General features: G+C 41.2%; 2 protein-coding genes across 4 annotated transcripts in view; both read right to left on the bottom strand.

Annotated features, from left to right (window-relative positions):
* Positions 1-23583, bottom strand: part of LOC6507232 (frizzled) — an 83553-nt gene that overhangs the window by 22227 nt on the left and 37743 nt on the right. The window contains exon 5 of one of the 3 annotated variants that reach the window (XM_032453856.2): positions 11134-12652. The exons of the other annotated variants lie outside the window; for them this stretch is intronic. Within the exon in view, the coding sequence (XP_032309747.1) occupies positions 12618-12652 (35 nt within the window). The 3' untranslated portion in view covers positions 11134-12617. Of the gene's footprint in view, positions 1-11133; positions 12653-23583 lie in introns of those variants that run through there. 3 annotated transcript variants of the gene reach the window in all.
* On the bottom strand, positions 14696-15204 carry LOC26513754 (histidine-rich glycoprotein). Its single transcript, XM_014910043.3, has one exon. The coding sequence runs from the start codon at positions 15100-15102 to the stop codon at positions 14815-14817; it is 288 nt and encodes a 95-aa protein (XP_014765529.1). The 5' UTR covers positions 15103-15204; the 3' UTR covers positions 14696-14814.

The raw sequence follows: 23583 nt of genomic DNA, 5'->3' as shown, positions 1-23583 counted from the left end.
AAAGCAGCAGCAGTACGAGACTTGTATGCAAAATGTTCTGAACTTTTCTCCTCCAGCATATTTTTTTTGCTGCTAGTTGCAACTCTTTCTGGTCGGGTTAACAAGGCGCAACAAGCCGGCGGCATAGTTAAAGTCACTTGGCTGCCGGCGGAATCCCAGAGTCCAAAAAGTCAGGGGGCAATTTAAATGACCAAAGCCACAGCCCTGAACAACCGAAAAGAATACGGCGCATTCCTTGGCGGGCAGATTTATGTGTCCTTTGTTCTGGCGATTACAATGCTGTCGCATAGCCGCAACAAATTTTCCCTTTCAATATTGCTACCGGCGCGGAGGTTGGCGGCTGGCGGCCGGCGGACGGCGGTTCGCGGCTGGGCCATATTTCAATTAATTCGTGGAAAAGGCGCTCACAATGAAATATCATTAATGGGGGCTTTTGTCAGGACTTTGCTGGCTATAGAAGAAGTCTGATGGCATGGTTGGAAAATTAATGAGCTTCGATTTGGTCCAAGATCGTAGTAAAGTTAAAATTATTTCAATCTTTAAACTTTAATAATTTTACAGCTCCCACTAATATTTTCCAGTGCTTAAATCTCTGAAGAGTTCTTTTCATTTCAGCATTTTGTAATGTCATGCTGGTGTCTTGAAGTTTTTCCCTTTCATTAAACACTTTCAATTCCAAGCCTCTTCTCGGAGCCAGGTCCAGCCAATTTAATTAGTTGTCGCATTTTCACTTTTTATTATTTCATGATTCATCTTAATTTATGAGGGACCTGAAAGACGGCGACGGAAAGAATTGTAAATTATGCAACTAAAGTTGCCAGCCAGGTGAGGCCCTCTGACTTTGCTTCTGAACTTTTATTTTCAGACAGAAGTGGCGACGAAAAAAGGTGCCTCGAGAGGAAATTATTTAATTATGTGTATAAAGTTTCACTTGTCATCCTGTCAGTAGAGTCGAGCCGTAATTTGACATTCGAAATTAATTATAGCCCAGCAGAAGAAAAAAATAGTGAGGCAGAAAATCTGTTCTTGAGGTTAAAGCTTGGCAAATTTTCCATGCCATGAGGCCATGAGAAAAATTGCACAAAATTAAATGTCTCCATAAACAGGCTGATAATCTGCAAATACGGACGAGGGTAGACATTGCTTTTAGCCAGGGTCCTGTCCCTTGCCGAAGGTCCAACTGATGACCCCTTGTTAACGCACTAATCTAGCAGATTTTTATTTTATTTCTCCTTTGCTTTTGCATATTTCCAGCTGGGGACAGTGGACATTAAAGCTTAGCAGGAGCTGGGGGAAGGGAAAAATATATCCCATGTCAACATTAATTAGGGTCCAGCATAATTCCCATCTAATGCCGAGCATTATTGTCCAGGGTCCAGATATGAATATGACTTTGTTAAGGGACTGGAAAATGAAGACGTAAGGAATTCCAAATTTTTTGGCACGAGGCTATGAATTATTAACTATCATGTCAGTTTCTAAATTAAAACTAAACTAGAATCTGTAAGCGTAGATTTTGATTTGTATTTTTAGCTTTAAATAAAAGAAAACAAAAACTATGCCCAATTCTTAAGGAGTTTTAGGCCTAGTCCTTATCCTTCTCGAATATTCCGGAACATAAACATGCTAATAATAATAATGGAGCTCCTCCTTGGAGGCTTCATTCACAGATTTTCCCATTCCTCTGCTGCCATTCATAATTTAAGCCGATTAAAAAACTGGCGCCGGTTAAGTCGACCGTGGGCGTATAGACGACACAAAGTGGGCGTGGCTTTGACTTGCACCATACTTCCCAGCCAGACAAACAAAAAAGAGTTGGGCATAAAGCTCCTTAGATGCGACAGCTTTTTGGCCCAACTGGCCAACAAAAATAGTAAGCCAGGCCGAGCCGAGCCAGGCCGATGTGGGAGAAATTTTATCCGATTATTTCATTTGAATGAGTTGTTTGACAGTATGGGGAAAATCTGTTTTTTTTTGAGTGTTTTGTTAAATCATGGAGCAGAGTGATTAGGCAGAGAAGGAAGCGATTGGAAGTGCTTAAGTGCGATTTCTCATCCCAGATGTTCCCGTTCCCATGGCCGGAGAGATAACTTTTTGTTCACACATTGCCAGGGAGATGCCTATGGCAGGGGGATCGGAGGCGACTGCCATCACCTCGGCAGTAGCCGACTAAGTAACCATAAATAATGCCAAGAGCAACAATCGAAGCCAAAGCAGCTGAAACTAGCCCAGACAATGGCAAACTTTTTTTTTGGCCATTACCGTTGGATGTCCCTCGATTTTCTCACCACCACTCGCCTTTTGATATATGGTAAGGCATTGATTTTGCCTATATAAGAATTTGCGATATAATGTCCAATTAAATTCTAAAATAAAAAACACAGCAACGCAAGCAGTTGGGGACTACCAAACTGGGTCCCCTCATAAATTTATACAATTTTATGCCTCCTCCTACTCGCTGTGTCTCTTTTTATTTATTTTATTGTATAAAAAAGGCACTCGACTTCTGCATAAAAGTTTTCGCCTCTTTGGCTTTATGGCCTCTCGGTTGTTGCTACTTCTTGGCTTATATCTCTCCTTCCTTTTGCATATTATACTACCAATCGTCGGGGTTTCGAGGCATAAATCTTGACTTAAGGCGCCATAGATCATTACACGGCTACAACTAAATCGTAAGGGAAGCTGGATCTCGGCGAGGGGCAGATAATGCCCTCTGTGCACTGGAGCGGATTATTAAATATTAAACTTTAGTCACTTTGGCTTCGGCTGGGGGTCAGAGGTCGAGTGTGCCAACGACCGGCCAGAAATGGCCACTTACGACCGACTTGTGTAGCCAATTTGAAACTGACACGTGTTTTAATAAATTGAAGCTTATTGGGATTCATATTAATCATAACTTTTTTTGGGTGGAAGTTATTAAAAGTTTGAAAGCTTATTTGCTTACTAATCTAATTTATTGGAATTATTAAAATTATGAAAATGGAGATGTAAAGTTTCAAGCCACTTCTCCACTTCAATCAGACTCTTGTTTATTTGCCAAAAGACCCACAAAAATCGTGTTGGGCTGTCGGGAAACTTTCCACACCCACTGTTCGGAGTTGTGACTCCTTGGCTTTTGCATATTTTGCCCACCTCAGACCTTGGCTGGGGAAGACTACATCGTGGCAATTAAAAAGTTCTGCTCAAGTTTAATCAACATATTTCCCAGACACTCGCTTACACACACTCACTCCCTCACGCACCGCAACTAAGCAGAAAAGCGCGTGCGTGGCCTCTTCCTTTCCCCAATCTGGCTATCTCCCATGGCCACTCTAGTGCCATAGCCATGTTCGTGCATTTCATTTCACACATGGGCAATTTCGAGAGAGAGCAAAAGTTTAACAAGCTCCACAAGAGGGGGACATGGCCAGGCAACTTTGTTGCCAACTTCAAATGCAGGCCAACATGGCGGATGAATTTCCATTTCATCAAAAGCCATAGATGCCAAACAGAAATTTTCAGGGAAACAACTTGAATATAACTAGGCCTTTTAGATAATTTCAGGAAATCAAGTATTTAACTTATAGAATTATAGAAAAGTATAGAGAGAGATGATTTCATATTTTAATAATATTAATAATATTAAATGCACTTTTTTGGCCTGATATCTTTACTTATAATACTACTAGTTATATCTCCTCATCATTACCTTATATATTTTTATTTCTGTGTACCAATTTAGCTCACTTTGATAAACTTTTGTAATTAGCATAATTTTTGCTGCATGTACGAAGCATCTGAGGCGCAGAAAAAATGCTGCAAATTAATTTGCATCGGGCGCATGCGCAACTTGTCTGCAACAGATGAATGTTGAAAGTTGTTGCTGTTGCTGCTGCTGCTGTTGCTGGTGTTCTATCTGCAACATGGCCTATCTACAAGCTAGATGCTCTTTCTCCCTCCTGTCTTCATCGCCATCCCACTCACTCGTTCTACCCTCATCTTGTGGATGCATCAGCTTCCTCATTTGCCTGCTGTTGTAACATTTTAATTATGCCTTGCCGTTAGTTGTTGCAGCTTTTGTTGCACTCGGCTGTTGCAAGTAGCTCTGCCCCATTCTGCTGCCCTCAGCCCCCACTCTCCACTCGGCGGCGTAGCTGGAGTCTCGTAAATTGCTGGCGCAAATAAATTTGTTTGAAATATGTCCGAGGAGTCCGAGGCGAGAGGCTCCCGTCCCGCAGGTTGTTCTTTTAGCCAAATGAGAAGTTTAATAGCTTGTTGCCTGGTCGCTTGTTTCTCTGTGTGCCGCGAGTGGTTGAGATTACAGTTAGTTGCCAATAAAGTGCAGGACGTGGCATTATAATTGAGCAGTAGCTGCGATTTCCAAGCCGATCTATCAAGTGCTAATACTTGCTTACAAGTGAGACTTATTTGAGAACACGAAATGGCTAGATTAAAGTTTCCTTTACTTTCCATGTCCCTGCTGAATATTTAATTAATTTCCATTAACTTGGGGTAAAGTTTTCCAGCTCGTCCACCCTTTCCCTGCCACCTTTGACAGTCTGCCACTAACTAACTATGCCTTTCCCACAAACTTGCCGCTCTGACTTTTTAAACTGTTCCCACAAGCCCCGCCGCCAGCCGCTGCTGCCCGCCCACTCTCGCAAAAGTCACAGTTTCCTCAGGCATCCCCGGCTGGATCTTGGCCATGATTGGATGCCCGGCAGCGGCCGGAGGGGAACGCGGAGAGTGGGGGCTAATGCCAAATGCAGTGGCACCCGCAACTGAGCCTCTTGTTGGCCTGGCTTGTTGCATCGCTCGGCTCGGTGGCCACTCTTTTGCCACAGTCGCTGCAGCTGCAGGCGACTCTGCCACAGGCCGGAAAAGTTGGTGGAAAAATGTTGGTGGTGGTGGTTGCGGCAGGCAGGGGGGCTTAGAGTCTGTTGGCCTGGCCAAAACCGCTTGTCAATCGTGGGGCACGTTTCGTGGTTGCTGGCTGCTCAATAGAATTGCAGCATTATTTCTTCATCTCCCCCCGCCCGGCACGTTTAGGATTTTTTTCTTATTTTTCCTTAGCTTTTCCACACCGAGTTCAAGATCGTTGTGAGACGATAATGTCGCCCGATTCTTCGTGGCCTCTTCGCTAACAAGTCGCGGACTTGTTGCAGTTGTTGTTTCATTAAAAATGATTGATTGGCAATTAATTGAACTTTGCCGATATGTTAATTAATAGTCAATCGAATGCATTCCACTTGGCCCGCTCAATTTTCGTTGATGATTTATTAATAAACTTTGATTTAATCACAACATATTTGTGCTCTTTATGAGGCCATCGTTGCAATGTTTGCTGGTTTTGTTTTTCTTTCCGTGATTGACTTTTATTAAGCAAATATTTTATTTTATTAATGGGTTTTTGATTTAATATTTAATGTTTCTCTCATGGCACAATCATGGTTAACTCTCTTTATAAAATGACAAAATAATCACTTGACAAGCTACATAAGTTAAGAACTCTAAAACGCACTTTGGATCTCACAGATACACTCTCGATTCTTGTAAACTATTTGGAGTGCCACTTCCTCAGTGTCGAACTGTAGCTCTCCTTCCCCGCTTTTGGCCGAAAACTTAAACATTTTTATGTGATCCAAAAAGTTTTCGGCAAACAGAAAGCGCAAAAAATATTTTCACACGCGATAAACAAAACGCTGAAGAGAAAAGCTGCGGAGCCAGGTAAGAAGTCGGTAAACAGAGTTAAGGTAGACCAGGTAAAATTTCAGCGGCAGCAGAGTCACGAGAGCAGCAGAGGAAAACAAGCAGTTTCTGATGGCACAGTAATTAAAATTTAAAATTAAATAAAAATGGGTAAAATATTATATCTTTTTGTGAATAAAGTAGAGGGCATTGTCTGCTAGGTTTTGGGCCAAAAACTTTAATAAATAATTTACAAAAAATGATAATTTTTTCGCAGTGCCCCCAAGGTGCAGCGGGTGAGTTTTCGGTTTACCTGGAGTGAACCTCAGACAAACATGTCGAAGTGGCAAGCCAACAACAACCAAAGGAACAACAATAACATGGCGACAGTGTCTGCAAATTGTGCCATGTCATGTAAAAGAGATTTTGTTGGTGCTGTTGTCTTTTTTTTATAGTGCAGAAAGTTGGCTTTTATGTATAGATTTTGCTTAAGCGCGGCCTGGCCTTTCTTGTGTCTTTTCACACTTTCCCGGCCCAAGGCATCAAAAGTTGTGGAAAAAAGAACGAAAAGTCCACAGAAACCAACAAGAACACCTCGTAGAGCAACAAAAAAGATGTAAACGAACACCTTAAAGTGGTTAACTCTATGAGTTACTTGCACACCTTAATTTTTTTGGGTGGGGTAGACCTGGGCTGGAACTAAATTTCTAAGATGCCTAAGAGCTTGTGTGGCTTCGACTTGGAAATATGATAGTATCTTGGGATGTGGGTAAGAACAAACAAAATGTGGTCATAAGGTTAAGTTGCGATTGGAAATGTAGGTGAGAGATACAAAAGTACAATAGATCTTACACGTTAAACACGTTAATTTAAGCTTAAAATGGTTTATTTTTGGAAAAAGTTCATTAGAAATTGCTGAGAACTAAACTGATCATTTGGAATCTAAATCTTCAAACTTCAAAAAACCGAACACCTCAGGGAACAATTAAGACTTCTCAGAGATATATGTAGAGTTTGCTCTGGAAAAAAGAAAGAAAATTAGTGGCAACGAGCTAATGAACACAAAACACTCCAACTTCAAAGACACATCACAGACCCATCTGCCATTCATCTTCATCTTTCAGTTTTCAGATCTGTCGGCAATCATTTCCATTTCAAATGTTCTCCGAGTTCTATGGATGAGTTCTATGGCCACTATTTCCTCATTTGCCTCTAAACAAATTCTAAGAAAAGCGGAGATTCCGACCCAAAGACAGCCTCGTTCATGGCGGCATACTAAAAAGGGCCTGCCTGGCATCTCGCATGCCCCACGTTCCGAAATTTTTGCTCTTATTTGTTAATGTGGCATAGAGCGTATTTTGCATGGTCTGGTGGGGATAGGAAATAGTGAGGAGCTTGTGTCATCGCCTGTCTGGGACTTATTAAAAATACAGTGGGGCTGAAATATGTTGTTCATAGATACATATATGAAGGAGGAAGAATAGTTATTGAGTCATATAACGCATCCTCTGTGCACTGATTTTATGAATAAGCTCCACTGTCCATCTCGGACTTTCTTTGATCTTTATTAATGGACGGGCAATGGACTGCGTCTGAGGAAAAAGTGCAAGTGAAACGAAAACGATCCACGATCGCAGATTCGGAATTGTTTGCTCAATCGGACGGTAGCCCCAGAGCTGTGGCTGGGTAATCAGTTGCCAGTTAACACAACAAGCCAATTAATTGAAAACAAATTGCCCATTAACGTGGCCAAAAAAGCAAACCATCATAAAACGGTCGCCGAGCGAGAAACGAGCGTGTGATCACTAAGATCAGTAAACGAAACCAAATCACTTGGCGATCGTCTGGCCAGTGGCCATTGCAGAAAGGCAAGAGAGGGTCGCTAGCTAGTTGGGATATGAGTGGCACAAGATCGCTTGATCGAATCGGAGACCGTAGTGCTGCGGCCGCAACATCAAACAGCCGGCCGCTTCAATGACTTGATTAATGTGCCCCACATCAATCAGAGAGCAGCCAGCAGTGGGGCTGCTTACACGGCGGGGGGATTTCTGATTCTACATAAACACACAAATCTTTTGCTTTGCGGCGCCGCACAAACATTCAGATAGAGAGGACTATACTGGGGCCAACCAGCGACACCCACACAATTTTTGGTTGGCTTAGAAACGAGCCACAGGCTTTGTCAAAATAAATGAACAAACATAAGTCGAGCAACACCAAAACAAACCACAACCACGGGCAAGTTTTAGGTTTTATTCAAAGGAAATTTCCTTCTCCCCTCCGAGTGTTTCTTTCTTGTGTCTTTTGTAACCAAAGTGACGACTGATCGAGTCAGCAACAGCATACACAGGAAGGCACAAAAAAGGCATCCGAGAAAACAAAGCAAACACAATCACAAAGCCTCTAAGCCACGGAGTTGCTTAGTTTAAAGATCACGATCTTCCACAGACTTTGGAACATTTGCCAAAATGAGCAAAAAGCAATGGCCACGGCAACAACAAATCACGTTTGTGATCTTGACTTTAGACATCAGACTTGGTCCAGAAAAAGAGCACAGTGCAAGAGTAAAAAATGAAATAAGGCTAAGCGAAACCGAACCGGCAAATAAAGCCAAAGAAAAGTCATTTAAATGGCCTGGGGCAGGCCAAACTTGGAGTCTCCTTATTTTTATAAGCTTACACAAAGAAATCTCGAGGGAAACATTTGTTTGGCTGGCCAGTCCAGAGATGATCATAGGTGGAGGTGGATAGAAGGTTAAAGGGGTACTAAATCAAATAGGGTTTAATTTATTATAGTTTTTAAATTCTTTTTCAATCATAAACTTTTTAATAAAATGGCGAAAAAATTGCATACTTTTAGGTTTGCGAATATAACGTATACGCCTAATATTACGTATTCGCCCAGTATGTATGTTTCTTTAAATAAACTCGAAATATTTTTAATATTTGAAGCCTGTAATTTTCAGTCCAGCCTTTCTCTTATTTTAGAAATTTTTTACTTTGTGATTGAACCCCTTTTAGATGCCCCTCCACCACTGGATTTAGGCCTAGACAAGTTCTACTTGTTTGGTTTTATATTTTTTTCTTGGCTCCCCTGCTTTTTTTTTTGGCTGTTTGCTGGCTGGTTGCTCTTGTTGTGTTTGTGGTCCGTCCGTCTGTGTGTTTTGTTCTTTGTTGTTTGTTGTAAGACCTCGGCTACACATGCAAAGTGTTGTTAGTGTTGTAGCCTATAAGTTGTAGTTGCTGATTGTCGGCTGTTGTAGTTTGTTGACTGTTGAAGCGATTTCAGCTACATGACAATGAGATATCGGGAACACTGCTCACACAATGGCAATGAGTTCATTTGGGTTTTTAATACTTTAAAGTAGGGTTCGATTCCGTGAACTTTTCAACAAATTTTCAAGCCTATCTGGCCTGACTTCCACTCTGCAATTTTCTTCAATTGTTTGGTGGCGGAGTTGCCCTTTCGGGTTCGTGCTCAAAATCATAACCTGAATTTCGTATTCAATTGAGTAACTCTCCTTAATTAGAGACGAGATCCCTTGAGACTTCCCCTTCCCGGAACCAAACCCAGAAAAATACATGTGGAAAGGAAAATAATTTTCCAAACAAATGGTAAACAATCAAATGAAATGCCCGCCCTCTCGGCCGAGAAGGAAAATGGCAACTCATCAATTTTCCACGTGTGATTTATTAACTAATTTGCCTCAACCGCATTTAAATGCGCTTTTCACGCAGGCACGTACCGCAAACGGAGTGAGACGGGGCGATAAAAGCCGAAAGAGATAGACTGAGAGGGCGGTGTCGACACGTGGAAATTCATTAGAGGAAAATGCCTTTCATTTTCTTATTTTTCACATTATTAGCGGAGCACGGAACAGGGAAAATGTGGAGAAGCTCTTGAGAAATATGCGAAAATCATGAGGCCCTGCCGAGCACGAAGAAAAGTGTTTAGGCATTAATTATTGGGCTCGAGGCTCGAGGCTCTCAAGGAAATCGAAATAATGGATCTGCTGCTCGTAGATGCCAATAAATATTTTGAGAAATATTTCCTACAATTTACGGATGTGAAGAAATGCGAAAATTAATTCTCAGAAAGAATAATTGATGGCATGTTTGCTTTCCAAATTCAATAAATTTTAACAACACTTTTGAGAAGAATTACATTCTCTCTTAAGCAATATCTTTTAAGAATATTAAAAATATTACTTATAATAAAAGCTATCTTTTAGGAAATTTATGGTGCACTTCTTAGAGCCATTAATATTGATGTGTGCATATATTTTGGCTTATGGTTTATACTCCGTATGAATAAGCCAAACCTTCAAAGTGCAAAGTGCCGCCCACTTCGGCTAATTTCAGTTTTATGACTTTTATGCGCTGCATTTGTTTTTCGATGTTTTTTTCCCCATATTTTCTTGCAGATTTTCTTTTGTTTTTTACCCAGACTCCACTTGGATGATTTATGGGGAGATTTCTTTGAATTTTTTTCGTCCTCACCCTCCGCAGTCCGCACTCCACAATCCGGTCTGCATTTGTCGTTAAAAATATTGCCAACTTGCCATAAATTTTATTGTATTTTGACAAGTAATAAAAATGCAAGCCACAAACCGAAAAAATATGGAAAAATAAATAAAAAAGATACAAGAAAATGCATTTCGAGGGAGATAAGAAAAATGTAAAGTGCTGGAGGCTGGAAAAAAAATCGAATAAAACGGAAAGGGGTCAGAGATAAACCATTTTGTAGCTAATTTGCATTTTATGCCCCCGAAGACGTCGCTGGGCCCGAGATCAGACATTGACAAATATCGTTTTGGGTGATTCGTCTTCGGATCAGTTATGTTGAAAGATTTATTAACGTAATAAGCTTGAAAAGATAATATATTCCTATTCTCTTTTTAGGTTTTCGCCTTTATTCGAAGCTAATTAGCATCATACAGTTGTTTTTTGGCCATTACCGTTTGGAGTTATCACTCAATCAATTTTATTGTCACTCAGGACCATATAAAAACAATCAACTTTTAAGACAAAACCTAAAATTCATCCCATCTGGGCAACATTGTGCTTAGGATTCAGCCATTTTTTATCTGCTTATTTATTTAGATTCGTTTTGGCCTTAAGCGAGGCATTAAAACTCAGGCTTTGGCTATTAACTATTTTCGAAAGAGTTCTCTAACTTTTATGGTTGGTTCTTTGGGCTGAGTGGCTTGAGTCCCAAAGCAGTTTTTGGGTGGATTTTAAGTCAAGTTCTGTTTACGGTTTCAGGCAATTAGAGAAGCTGTTGATTACTTTTTCCTTGACTTATTGACTTATGCGAAATATATTATTTTTGGTTTCAAATCCGAACGCAACCAGCGTGAAGTCGTTACATGTGACCACTTAATCATCCATGAATTCCTCTCTTCCAATTAAAGCCCACAAAATCCATTAGCTTTTTTAATATAAGAGAAAAAAAAGACTTCCCATATCACATCTTATGCAATCGCCCATTTATTTTCACGTACACTGGGAAATCCCAGCCAAGGCGAAAAGTTTTTCAATTTTCCTAGACAAAATCGTATAAAAACAAATCTAAAACGCTGCGTGTAATTATCATAAAGCGAAATCTTGTAGCGCCAATATGAAGCTCATAACTTGTCCAACAGTTTGGGGTTTCGTCCGGAGGCTGGGATGCTGGAAGTTTTTCCCATTTAGCCCGGCTTGGTAACGATGTAACTTTCAATTTGCGTAATTTTCAAAGTGACTGCGCTGGAGAAGCGTGGCCAACTGATCCCTCACCTAATGACTTTTGCCGTGTGAGACTACGAGAAATGCTTGCCCCAAAGTACCGTCTCCAAAAATCCAGGGGGCGCCTGGCCAAAGGGGCGTGGCCTCACAGTATCTACGGTGTGCCTGCATGTGTATGTTAAGGTGCACGCTTGTCATAAAATGCCGCTTATTATGTTGGCTATTAATTTTTACAGCCTGGACGCGACTGCCGGGATCCAATGGACTGTGGTCGGCTTGGTTTTTGTTTATTTTTTCGGGCTTGGGGGTCTTGACTGGCAAGTAGAGATGGGTTTTCCAGAAGGAAGTCACGAAAAGAATATTTGGTTTATGATTTAAGAAATAATAAAATAAACTTTACAGTCCCAAAATCACTCATAAATCATTTTGAAGATAAGAACCATTTCAATAATATCAATTTCTAATTGAATATATCATACTGCCATCTCTAATTCATAAAATAGAGAACCCTGAAAGTCAGAGGAAACTTGTTGTTGGCGCTCCATGGCAATTTATGACAACCAGGCGAAATGGCCAGCGCAGCGCTCCTTCGTGGCCCAAGCCTTTTGGCCAAGAAACCGGGCTCCCATATCGCGGCTTCTATCGCAGATGTACAAATTTATTTTTGCGTTTCACCCGATGGAGCAGAAGGATCGGGGTCCGGCCCATCATTAGTACTAACAAGCGACATTACACGCGGCCTCAGTTTGGGACTACAAGTATGTAGTTTCCGGAATGCGTACTCCATATGGCCGGGGCTTTGTCTCTACTCCAAGTACCAAGTATGTTTATTTAATGGGAACATTTTCCTCTTTTTGTGGAATTTTTATTGCCCCATGTGAGCAACGGGGGAGGATGACCCCGTTGTCCCGACGTACTTATCGTATTTTTGATTTTTCATGGGTTTATTAAATTTATTCATCGGGGCAGTCCTGCGAACTGAATAACAGAAATTGGCTCTGATTGCCGGGCGAATGGGCTTATGATTAGTCCACCATTTGGCCGATGATGTGCTGTGAGCATCGGTAATGGGTTTATTCTCCCGATTTGATTGCGGTCTATGAGCCAGTCTCACTTGGCTGTTATGGCCTTGCTGGACTTTAGTTGGGTAAACTCATTAATGGGTAATCAGATCGGATTGACGATCTGTGGCCGAACATTTCATTACTTACTCAACTCATAATTCTAGTTTATGATCTGGAATTGCCGGGAGTACATACCTGAAAGAAAAGGAAATTGGCAAATTAGTGATTTGATTAACTGGGGGGATACAAGAAGCTATTTTGGAGATGTGTTTGCCAATTCATGGACCATTTGAGAGATCAGTTTCCTTAATTAAAATAAACATTTGTTTGTTTGTGTTTACTTTCCCACAGGCAGTGTATTAGCGTGACTGCCAACGCTTCTGTGACTCGGCAGTTTCGCCAATTTTTCACTTTTATTATTGCATGCTTTTTTTCGCCCTCTTGCATAATCACAGATAGTATCTGACGGATGCGGCGCATCTCCCTGCCCATTGTCTTCTCACGTTTTTCCCTTCTTGCCATCAGCTTACCTGTATACCGGCAGAGTCTACACTTGGCCAACTATGTAAAGTAAACATTTTAATTATGAAAATAAAAAGCGAAGCAACTTTGACTTGACTTTTTTTCTTTGGCGCTGCCTGTTGCCTGCTACTAGCTGCTTGCTGTTGTTTTTCCAACATTTTCAACTTTCGACGCAAACTTGGGCCCGACTTGCCATATAATTAAATACAAATAACAATTAAGATATACATACGCAGAGTTTGAGTCGAAGCTGCCATGCCAGGCAGCTCCATTTGTGGCTGAAGCATGGATCAGGCCAGGCCACTGGCGTAATATAAGTTTTTTAATTAAAAGCAGGCAGCTCGACTTGAGAAATGGATTTTTCCGCGGTACGACATTTATGAATTGAGACGTTAATTGTCATCTATTCAATTTAGAGGGGCGGGGCACTGCAGTGCCCCCAAACCCAAACTCAAACCCCAAAATGGCCGTCAATTGACGACCTGTCCCATGAAATTGTCAAAAACTCGGTGATAGGTAGACCCGAAAAAATAATTTTCAAACTTAATTGACAGTATTGGTCCAAAAACCTCAAGAGAGTGTTGGAGTGTCACTTAGTGCTACCAAGTCCATTAGCCTGGCTTGTCGGAGGAATAGTGATGGTGTAGTTATGTGATACCCTTTCAAACGAAGTAAGGATATATTCTAAGTAATACTATATAAATGAACTTGTAGATAGTGTGTTACTTAATGGCCATCTCGAAAGAGACATCTTTAGTATCTTTCTGCTAAAAAGCCTTATTCGAATTAGATTGTATACTTTCTACAGTCTTGTTTTTATTCTAAAAGCCATGAATAGGGTATAACCCTAATCATCTAGTAACTTTTCTACACATATTTCTTGTTTTTTTACCCCTTGCCTTTGGGGCGTTTTGGCGTCTGTCGCTTTACTTAATGGCAACATGTTTTACAACATTATTAGACAGGCCGAAATGGAAGCGAGTTTTTCGGTTTTTTGTCCGACAACTGGCAAATTTTAATTACCAATATTTTCCAGGTGTCGATACCTATACGACCCACGCCAGGGGCAGCATTTTATATTTTATGACAGGCCATAACCCACAGAAAAAATACTATATATATAAAATACGGGCATAAAGAGACCCACTCTATATGGTAGCTGCTGTCTAATTAGCGCTTTGTGACAACCGCAGAAAATAAATGTTTAAAAAAAAGTTTAAACACTTTGAAACGGCTTTGTAATTGGCAGGCACTTGGTCTGACCCGCCCGAAGCGAATCTAAATCGAATTGAAATAATATTTAATTTCATTTGAGTTTATCGGCTTAGCAAATTGTTTTTCGGTGGGTGGCCTGCTGCCGTGTCTGCGGTTTCAACTAATCTTCTTATTGGTTTAAAATTTCCTTAATTATAAATTCTATAGAACTGTTTTTGCTCGAATTATACTCAAGACAGCCAAAGAATAATTTATATGACAAGATTGCCGATTAGGATTCGTCACATCAATCAAGATAAGATAAATTTCTATTTAAAAACTCAATCGATTAAGTCATATAAGTTATGGGGGGGAGTACACTTTCTTGTTTGCAGAAATGACGCAAATATTATATAACGTTAAAGTATTTAGTTAAAAATTAAATCAGTCACTTTTAAAACAATTTTACTTGTTAGATGATAACCTTTCTTGTTGAAACTTCAATAAAAATAGTTTTTCTAATTGGGTTTTCACTTGTAAGTTTGTTTTATTATTATTTTTTTGGATTATATTTTATTTTATAATAGTTCTGATAATAAATTAAATTCGCCCAGACTCAAACACTCTGTTTCTCCACCGACTTAGCAGTGATGATGGTGATGGGGAGGACCATGATGATGATCGAAGTGGCCGCCGTGGTGGTGATGATGATGATCAAAGTGGTGTGGCGGCGGCGGAGGTCCATGGTGGTGGTGGTGGTGGTGCGGCGGCGGCGGCGGAGGATAGTGGTGGTGCGGCGGCTCGTGGTGGTGGTGATGGTGGATCGGAGGCGGCGGCGGTGGGTGGTGATGGTGGTGGTGGTGTCCATGGCCACCCAAGCTCAGGCCCAAGTGGATTCCAAAGAGACGATCGTGATGTGGTGGCGGCATTTTGTATATCCTTTTTTTAAGTTTCTTTTAAAAAATCCTTTGGTATATATTCCGTGGCGAACTGCTGTGGTTGGGTTTAGAAGGCGAACTGGTTTTCAATCTATTAGAATGACCAATTTATATACATCTCACTGCGACACTCCAGATAAGATTGTTTTCATTGCGGTTTTATCTTATCGAGGGGGTGTGTTGACGAGTGACTCACAGGGATTCACTGGCTAATGTTCGAATGGGCCATAAAACGGTGATACTTGTTGGTAATCTATATTGTAAATTAGTCACTCGACCTAATCAGCAACTTGTTGGGGTACTTTTTCTGCTTTCCATTCATAGCTAATGCAATCAAAGTCGCAAAACAAAAACATTCCGCAGACACAATAACAATTTGGCATGGCAAGAAAAATATTATATGTAGATGCAAATAAAAGTTTTCTTTTTCATAGAAAAATAGTAAAAAAATGGATAAAGTGACTGCAAGACGCGCCGCCGACAATAATTTCCGCCTTGTTTGCCAGACGCAGTTCCAGAGGAAAAATAAAAATGGAAAACTGCGAAAAAAGAGCCGAGAAAACACAAAAAAAAACATACTAGAAAAAAGCAGGAAGACTCTAGGGAGAAGAAGTCAGAGGGCTTCTGCCAGGAGATTCGCTTGATGGGTAGGAGACTTTCGTTTACAATACAGGATTCACACAGAGGATACGGAGAGTCTTCTTTTTTAACAAATATTTTTACACTTTAGGGAGCTCGACTATGATATTTACTATCAATTGATGAAAATAGGTAATCAATAGGAGAGAAGTATTATTTTTTCTTATAGTTTTTTTCTCAGTGCACCCACACAACTCCACATGGAGAGCTGCCTTCAGTGCGTGACAATAACTTTTGCCTTTGAGCCTTTTTAATGGCGAGTGAAGTGGGCTGTGGGCTGTGGGCTGGGGGCCGTGCAGATGGCGAAGGAATTAAGGGATGAGGGTGTGAGCTGCGGCGGGGCTCTGATAAACTGCGTTAGAAGTTATAAAGCGATTAGAATGTGTCGGGGAGTGTGTCGTCTTGGGAGCGAAAAAGGGGCAGGCACCCGGACGACGAGCAGGAACCAACTTTCTGCTGTATCAATTTAATGCTTGTTTAAAGTGCGGCCAGAGGACAAAACCTGCAGTTGTGGGAGCAGACACGAAAGCCACCAGACAGCGGAATAGATGGGGGCAATGCAGGTAATACATAAATTTGATTTTATGGAGTTGCTTTTGAAAGAACTTCTGCACAAAGTTTGATAATACATTTTATTAGCTTGGTAAAGAAACATTTTTTCAAAGAACACAAAGGGGAGCCAAAGCCAAGAGATTGCGATACGGAAGAGAAAGTAATTGACAAGGATATTTAAGGGAACAAGAGACACTTTAATAAAATACTTCATATGATAAAAAATAATCTTTGGATAATGAGGAACTCTGAGCAAAACTCCATTAACACAGCCATAAAACAACAAAGCGTTTTTAATGAAAAGTGGGGATTGTCTAGCCCATTGGCCCATTGAAAAAATCATTTTAGTTAGACCCCGGCTGGAGAGTTCTCCGGCTCTGGGCTCAACCCCGCTGGTTGTGTTTACACATTCAATAAAAATTCCACTTTCAGTCTGGCACGTTCGGGAGGCGCCCCTCGGAGCCCGGTTATCACTGAGCCTCATACCAACGGCCACAATTATGGCCTTTAACCCCTTTGTCAACAACTTGAGTTTATTTGAGCTTTATGTGCACATGCTGAGTCTGATTTTTGGCCGAGTCCGAAATGCCTTTGAGCATTGTCCCTCCTCCTGGTGCTCATTCCCCACGTTCCTCGTCACATAATAATTTTATATGCTTTTTGGCTGCTGCATTTTTGCATAGTCAGACTTTGCATCCGATGGCAGTGGCAGCCAGTGGTTGCCGAGGGAGTCTGTAGAAGATTGCGACAAAAGCACAAAATGTTCAAAGAAAAAAAAAAAAAAGGTTGAAATTATTATGGTCTGTTGCATTTTTTATGGTTTTTTTTTCCTCCACATAGCGTACATATATGTATGCTCAACTGTCTGGTATTGCTGGGGTTCCGTTTTCCTTCCGAGTCTGCAATCGGGTAAAAATGCATAGAAAATTTGCGATTTACGGGATTTGGCTGGCTCCGATTTTCTGGGGATTTATATGTTATGTCTGTTCATGAGTCACCCGTGGGGGATTTTTGTGGGCGATGTATTTTAGCAGATGGTGGCTTTTAAGAATTAGTTAAATTTTATTGGGGATCAAGGCGAAGATATGCGATATTTAATAGCCTTAACTGAACGGTTAAATTTAATTAAAGTGTCGTGAATTTTTCATCACTCGAAAATCACATTCCACCCACATGACAGCTCTGCCAATTAAGTTTTCAATTTCCGCAAGTTGACTTCAAAGGCTTGGGGGAGTCGTAGTCCCAAATCCACCACCGAAACAAAGCCCATGTTCTAACCTCAGTCTCAACTTGAAATCTTCTCATTATCCACATTCACATTTGTTGACATTTCATTATGCACAAGTCACCCCACAGACGGCATCAGACTTCAGAGGGTGGCTCCGTTTCCTGATTTTTGTTTTGCCTACGCACGTAATAAAAATAATAATAATATTTGGATTCGGGAGCATGTGCATAATTTACGATAATTGCCTCGGATCGGCAACATTTTCAATTAATATGATACAATGTGCTCCTGCAACAGTTGTCGAGGATGAAACTCATGGTTTTATTTTCAATAATTTTCCAAAATTTATGCCATATCATATCTGTCGTTAGCTGTCGTCCATAAAAGTCCTGCCAAATAAAAGCGCCTGGCGATCGGAGAAGCTTTCGGCGAGGACTTCCAACCGGACATCCGTATCATAAATGTTAGGAAACAGAAGTTGGAAAATCATTGCTCATTGTTAATTTATTTCCCCTTTGGCTTTTCAAAATTTTCCTCACTTTAACCGGCTTTTTCTTCCATTTTTCCTTATTGACTTTATGGACTCGTACACGGATATGGCATTTCCGGCCAGGAGGCTTCTTCGACTTCTTCCCCATATCCGTCGTGGCCATCCACCCGCCGCAGTCCTAAGCTCCAGAAAGAGGCCATTGACCATAAAAGAGGCAGAGAATACACAACACAAAGTGGGGCACTGGAAAAAGGGAGACGAACCGTAGAATATCCTATACATAACAAAAGCCTCGGTTACCACATTTTTTTTTTAAGCGCCTTGGACCGAGCTTGTAATGAACTTTTATTTGCATTGTACTGTACGCGAGGAGGCGGCAAGAAAGCGGGGGTAGGAAACGGTCGAGTGGGTGGAAAATCCAGACAAGTGTGCCACAAGTCGATACAACCAACACACACTCGTCCACACCCATTTCAATTCATTCATTTAGCCCATAAAGTCTGATGCATCCGCCACTAAGGAAACTCTTGCACTGAGAAAATTTTCGTCTCGTGAAGCTAGTGCTCACTTATCCTTGAAGAATATTATTTAAAATCAAAGTACTCCAAGTTCTATATCCTTTTGGGGTCAAGTTATATTTTGCAAATGGTTGTAAGGCTTTTTCTAAGATTTTTTCATGGAATTATTTCCCTACGTGCACTCCGTATAGGTGCCCCATCTTACCCCTCGATTTCCCTCAATCCAATCGATTTATGGGCATTTCCGGGTTCAAATCACTTAAAAGAGTTTGCCGACTGGGCGGTGGTGGGGGTGGTGTAACCGCTTGTTAGTTCCTTTGTGTTTTGGTTTTATGTTCTTCCTTCCTTCTCGCTTTTCGACATTCGCATCTAATGCATTCTATGGCGGTCCCAAAAAAATATTTTTTGCACAAATTTGTAAGGTTTATAAAATAAATATTGGCAGGGGGCGTCTTTCAAGATTTTTAGGGGATGATAGCATCTTATTTTTTGGGGGTTGCTCAAAGAATTTCCAAGAAGAAGTCCTCTATGAGGTTGAGTCATCTTATTCTCTGATTGAGTTATTGTACGGAGAGTAATTGTGATTCAAGTAAAGGCACAGGCAATCTATTAGGTGGATAAAGTGACCGATCAAAAGTCACCCTCAGATATGATCCCAAGGGGTGACTACTCTGGAGTAAATCAATCAAAGAACATATCATAAAGTGATTTATCTTGTTAATAATTCATACTTAGAAGCCTTAATTTCTTCAGATCCCTATACTTGACTCTTCAAACCCACTCTTATAACCCTCTCATAGTTTTTTAATCAAATGGGGAATCGGATTTTTTATCCTACGCAATTTCATGCCACTTAATTAACCCTTGGTGGTCCAGGCACAGGGCTAATTAACCCATTACCTTGCACCTGGCACATGAATAAACAAAAAAACTGCGAAAACTATTCAACGCGTCATGCTGGGGTGGAGGCTAAGAGCTGGGAAGATAGAGTGGGAAACTTTTTGCACTTTTTATTCGCCACGGCTGCCAAAAACATGTTAAAGGTGTTGGTCTGGAACAAAAGGCAAAAAAAAAAGGGGGAATATAAAAAACCGAAAATGTGGAAAACTTTTTTGAAGTTGCGCCAATAAATTATACTGGGCCACGGTGGGGTTAAGCGAAAGTTTTCTGCTCTCGACAAGAAAACCAACAGGCCAGCAAAAAATTATGACTGAAAGTAATTAGGAAAACTTTTGCTTTTCCACAATTGAAATCGAGCGAAATCAAAGGCGAAGGAGGCGGCAACCGAAATTTCAGCCCCAGCAGCGATTTGAGCACTTTAACCCACGATATCCTCCAAAAAGAAATGGCAAAGGCAATTTACACGCCAAATGCTTTTTTTCCCTCCTCGTCCTTATCAAATTAGACAAAAGGGAGATATTTCGGGCAAACAGCCTTTTTCACTCGGTTGAGGCGCCACGGGGTTGAGGGGTTGTGGGTGCGGAGGTCAAAGGTGTTGGCAAGCGCCACAGGAAACATTTGAATTGCCCCCGGCTGAAGGATATCCCATCGATATGGCTGCGTGCGAAACTTCGTGTCGAAAAGAGATTTTAATGACATCGGCTGCGCTTTATGGCAGCCGCAAAAGACAATTTTCGCCCGCAAATTTCACGGGGGCGTGTTTATTGTCGCCTGCGAGCGCAGGATATTAGAAATAAACAGAACAGCAGGCAGACACCCGTCACGAGGATATTTTTTCCCACTTTCGGGTAGGCATCGAATCAATTTGCCGAAGGTTTAAGTCGTCTCAAGCTGCGTCACATATTTTCACAACTGCAGCAGGTCGATAAAAAGTCATGAACATTTCGGTGGCGCCTCTGGGATACATTATCTTGAATGTTATTGGAAAGTGATTTAAGCCAGATTTCGAAACTCCAGTCAGTTCTTTAAGTATACAACTTTAGAGATCCTTAAAATGTTGTACCGTGCTGGACTTTTCATACTGCGGGAAATACCTGGAAAACATTCATGTGAAGGACAATATGACCCCAGCGATGGCCATATTTTGGCCAATTTCAATCCGATTCATGAGCGGAATACCTTCATCGATTTGCGGATCGATTCTCCACCAAACTGCATCAAAATCTGAGAACAAAATATTTTTTAGATTTTTTGTCAAAAATTCTGGAGGATCCCCTTCAAGAATCCACAAAAGTGCATGGAGCCACTATGTGACCCCCAGCAATGGCCATATTTTGGCCAATTTCAATCCGATTCTTGAGCGGAATACCTTCATCGATTTGCAGATCGATTCTCCATCAATCTGAGAACAAGATTTTTCCTAACAAGCGTGGTAAATGGGGATGAACAATAGAGTAGCCCATAGCCTTGCCAATATGCTTTAGGTTCTACAGCGGATCCTTTTTGGTTATTCCGCAGGCATTCTCTTTGTAAATTCATAAAATAGCTTCAAGTTAAATTCAAGCAAGCAGATGGTCGTCAACCCCCGTTCATTAGTCTTTTAGGCCTCGGACCCCCGACTCTCCCGCATCATTAACTTGGCCTTCTTCACACTTAGCCACCTCATTTTGTACGGTTTCCATTGTTCGCTCCTGGTCATTGGCCCTTTTGCTATTTTTCTCCGTTTCGGCCTCAGCCCTCCGGCGAAAAAGATTTCTGGCGCATCTCAAGTTCGGCTTTAATGTTTTTCGAATCATATTAATTTGAATTAATGAATTTAATTGCCGCAAATTAGTGGCTACGCTGGACCACCGGAGCCGACAAAAGCTTTATGACTTTATAATGATCCGAGCCGTTACGAGTTCTATATAATTATTCAGTTCGAGTTCGAGCTGTGGCCCCTGGGCCTAATATCGCAGAATATCTCTCGCTTATTCGTCTCTTTGCCAAAAAGACTTGCCGCCCAATTATCTAATAGGAGAGCCCATGAAGAAAAAGTGGCAGACATGACAATCAAATTATGGCGCAAAACGGAATAAAAACTCATAAAAATGACATTAGCCAAATGGAGCACGTAGTTGCCCCCGCTAAGATGAATGATGCCAAGAGCTTACATATAAACAAAATATAAAAATGAAATCAAACAAATAATCTCCGAGTCGGGGCAAAAGAAACAGAAGCCGCCCAAACGATGAGCAAAGACCAAAAAAAAAATATATATAAGGAAACCTTGGCCTCGTGAATCATGATATTGTCTGTTGAAAGTCGCACTTGATATACCCTCAAGGCAGTTTTTGTTTATTTTCTTACATGATTTTCCTATTTTTTATATTTTTGTCGAGCTAATGAACTCTTACAATGGCAATGGAAGAGTGAAAGGCTTTAATTGGTTGTGATATTTATAGAATGACCTACGCATGATGACTTTCAAGTGCTGTGGGTTTCTATACAAATTTTACTAAATTTCTTAAACTCTATCAAGATGAAGAGCCTCTTCTACCACACCCACAACTATAGATTGTTATAACCTTTAGCTAAATAACCTTTGAAACTTAAATATATTTATTGAAAAGTTACATTTTTTCAATGTGTTCTTAAGTTGTTTGCAACCATATTCAATAAGTCCTGTAATACTTTATAATCTCCTGCACGAGTGAAAAGACTGCTCCCATTGAAAAAGTAATCAAATGAATGGCGGAAAAAGGCTCTCTTTCGTCACTGCTGGCCCTGCTGGCCCTGCCTCTTGGCCATATTTTTCCCAGGCCATTTCAGTAGCCATGACAACGGGCAGTAGTAGCAATAGCAATAGCAATTGTAGAAGCAAAAGCTAGTGAAGTTGATGCCAGTTTGGTGGTGGTAAGGCCAGGGCAATGGCAATAGCAACTTGTAGTCATGTAGCCAGTGTAGCAACAACATCGCGGTATCTCAAACTGCGTATCAGTTGCTGTTGCTGCTGCTGCTGTCGCTGAATGTTGTTGCTGTCGCCGATGTTGCTGATGTTGCTGCTGTTGCTGTTGCTGCTACTGCTACTCACGCACACGTTTCACGCTTTTTGCTGTTGTCTTTATCGCGTCTGCGACCCCCCTTTCCTGTCTCCGACACCCCACTCCTCGTTTCAGCCATTTTAGCTACCGGTTTTACGCGCCAAAGTCTCCATAACTTTTGCCACATGCCATTCAACGCACATTGTTCGTGTTGCTATGCTGCATGTTGCTGTTGCTGTTGCTGCTGCTGCTGTCGGCCTTACTGTTGCTGTTGGTCAACTGCATTGTGCTTCTTCATATGGATGGATTTTCAATCATTTTAAGAGGCATATCGACTTGAGAGCTTATTGACAATGGATACAGATAAGTTTCAAATGCCTAATTAGTGGTTTATGAATTGCACGGCCATTGTGGGGGGATATTAAGAGGCTTCAATAGATACATGTTTGTTTATTTTTTACAACTATTTCTGGCATAAAATATTGTTAGATTTCCTTTGCAGGGTATGACAACAATCCTAACCTAATTTTCCCTTATAAGAATTCCTTGCAGGCAAAGTTTTTGTCCCCAATGCTGCATCTTTTATCCGGGCCTGGCTCTTTCTCAGACTCTATGTCCGTCCGATGACTCCGTCCGTTTATGTGACTCGCATGCGGTACTAGAGCCGAGTTCCATGAATCGACTTTGGCATTTCATTGCTGCTACTCACTACTCACTCTAATTCTCCTTCGTTTCATTTCATTTCATTTCTGTGCGGGTTATGTTTGGCACGATTGCTATGGAAACTGCAATGCCAAAGCGCATTATTTGATTATGCAGAGAGCACTTGCACTCCAAAAGAGGGCTGGCCAGTGGGTGGTGCTGGAAAGGCAGGGCAGTAGAAATCGAGAAATCGAGAGATAGCTACCATATAGTGCCGAAGGACTGGGGGTCAGAGGCGAGTAAGTTTTTTTTCCGTGATCCTTGAACGTTTTCCTCTGGCACTTGCATAACATTTTTAGCCGACTTTCCTGCTGACTGACCAAATGCATTTCCAACTGCATTTTCCCCCGCTGAGAGCCCGGTTTTCCTCTTTTCGTCTAAAACCACTCAGTTTCATAAATCATTCATCCACCAGTATTT

This window comes from Drosophila ananassae, chromosome 2R (assembly GCF_017639315.1).
Source record: "Drosophila ananassae strain 14024-0371.13 chromosome 2R, ASM1763931v2, whole genome shotgun sequence".
In the NCBI taxonomy this organism is placed as follows: Eukaryota; Metazoa; Arthropoda; class Insecta; order Diptera; family Drosophilidae; genus Drosophila; species Drosophila ananassae.
This window is presented reverse-complemented; position numbering and strand designations above follow the sequence as displayed.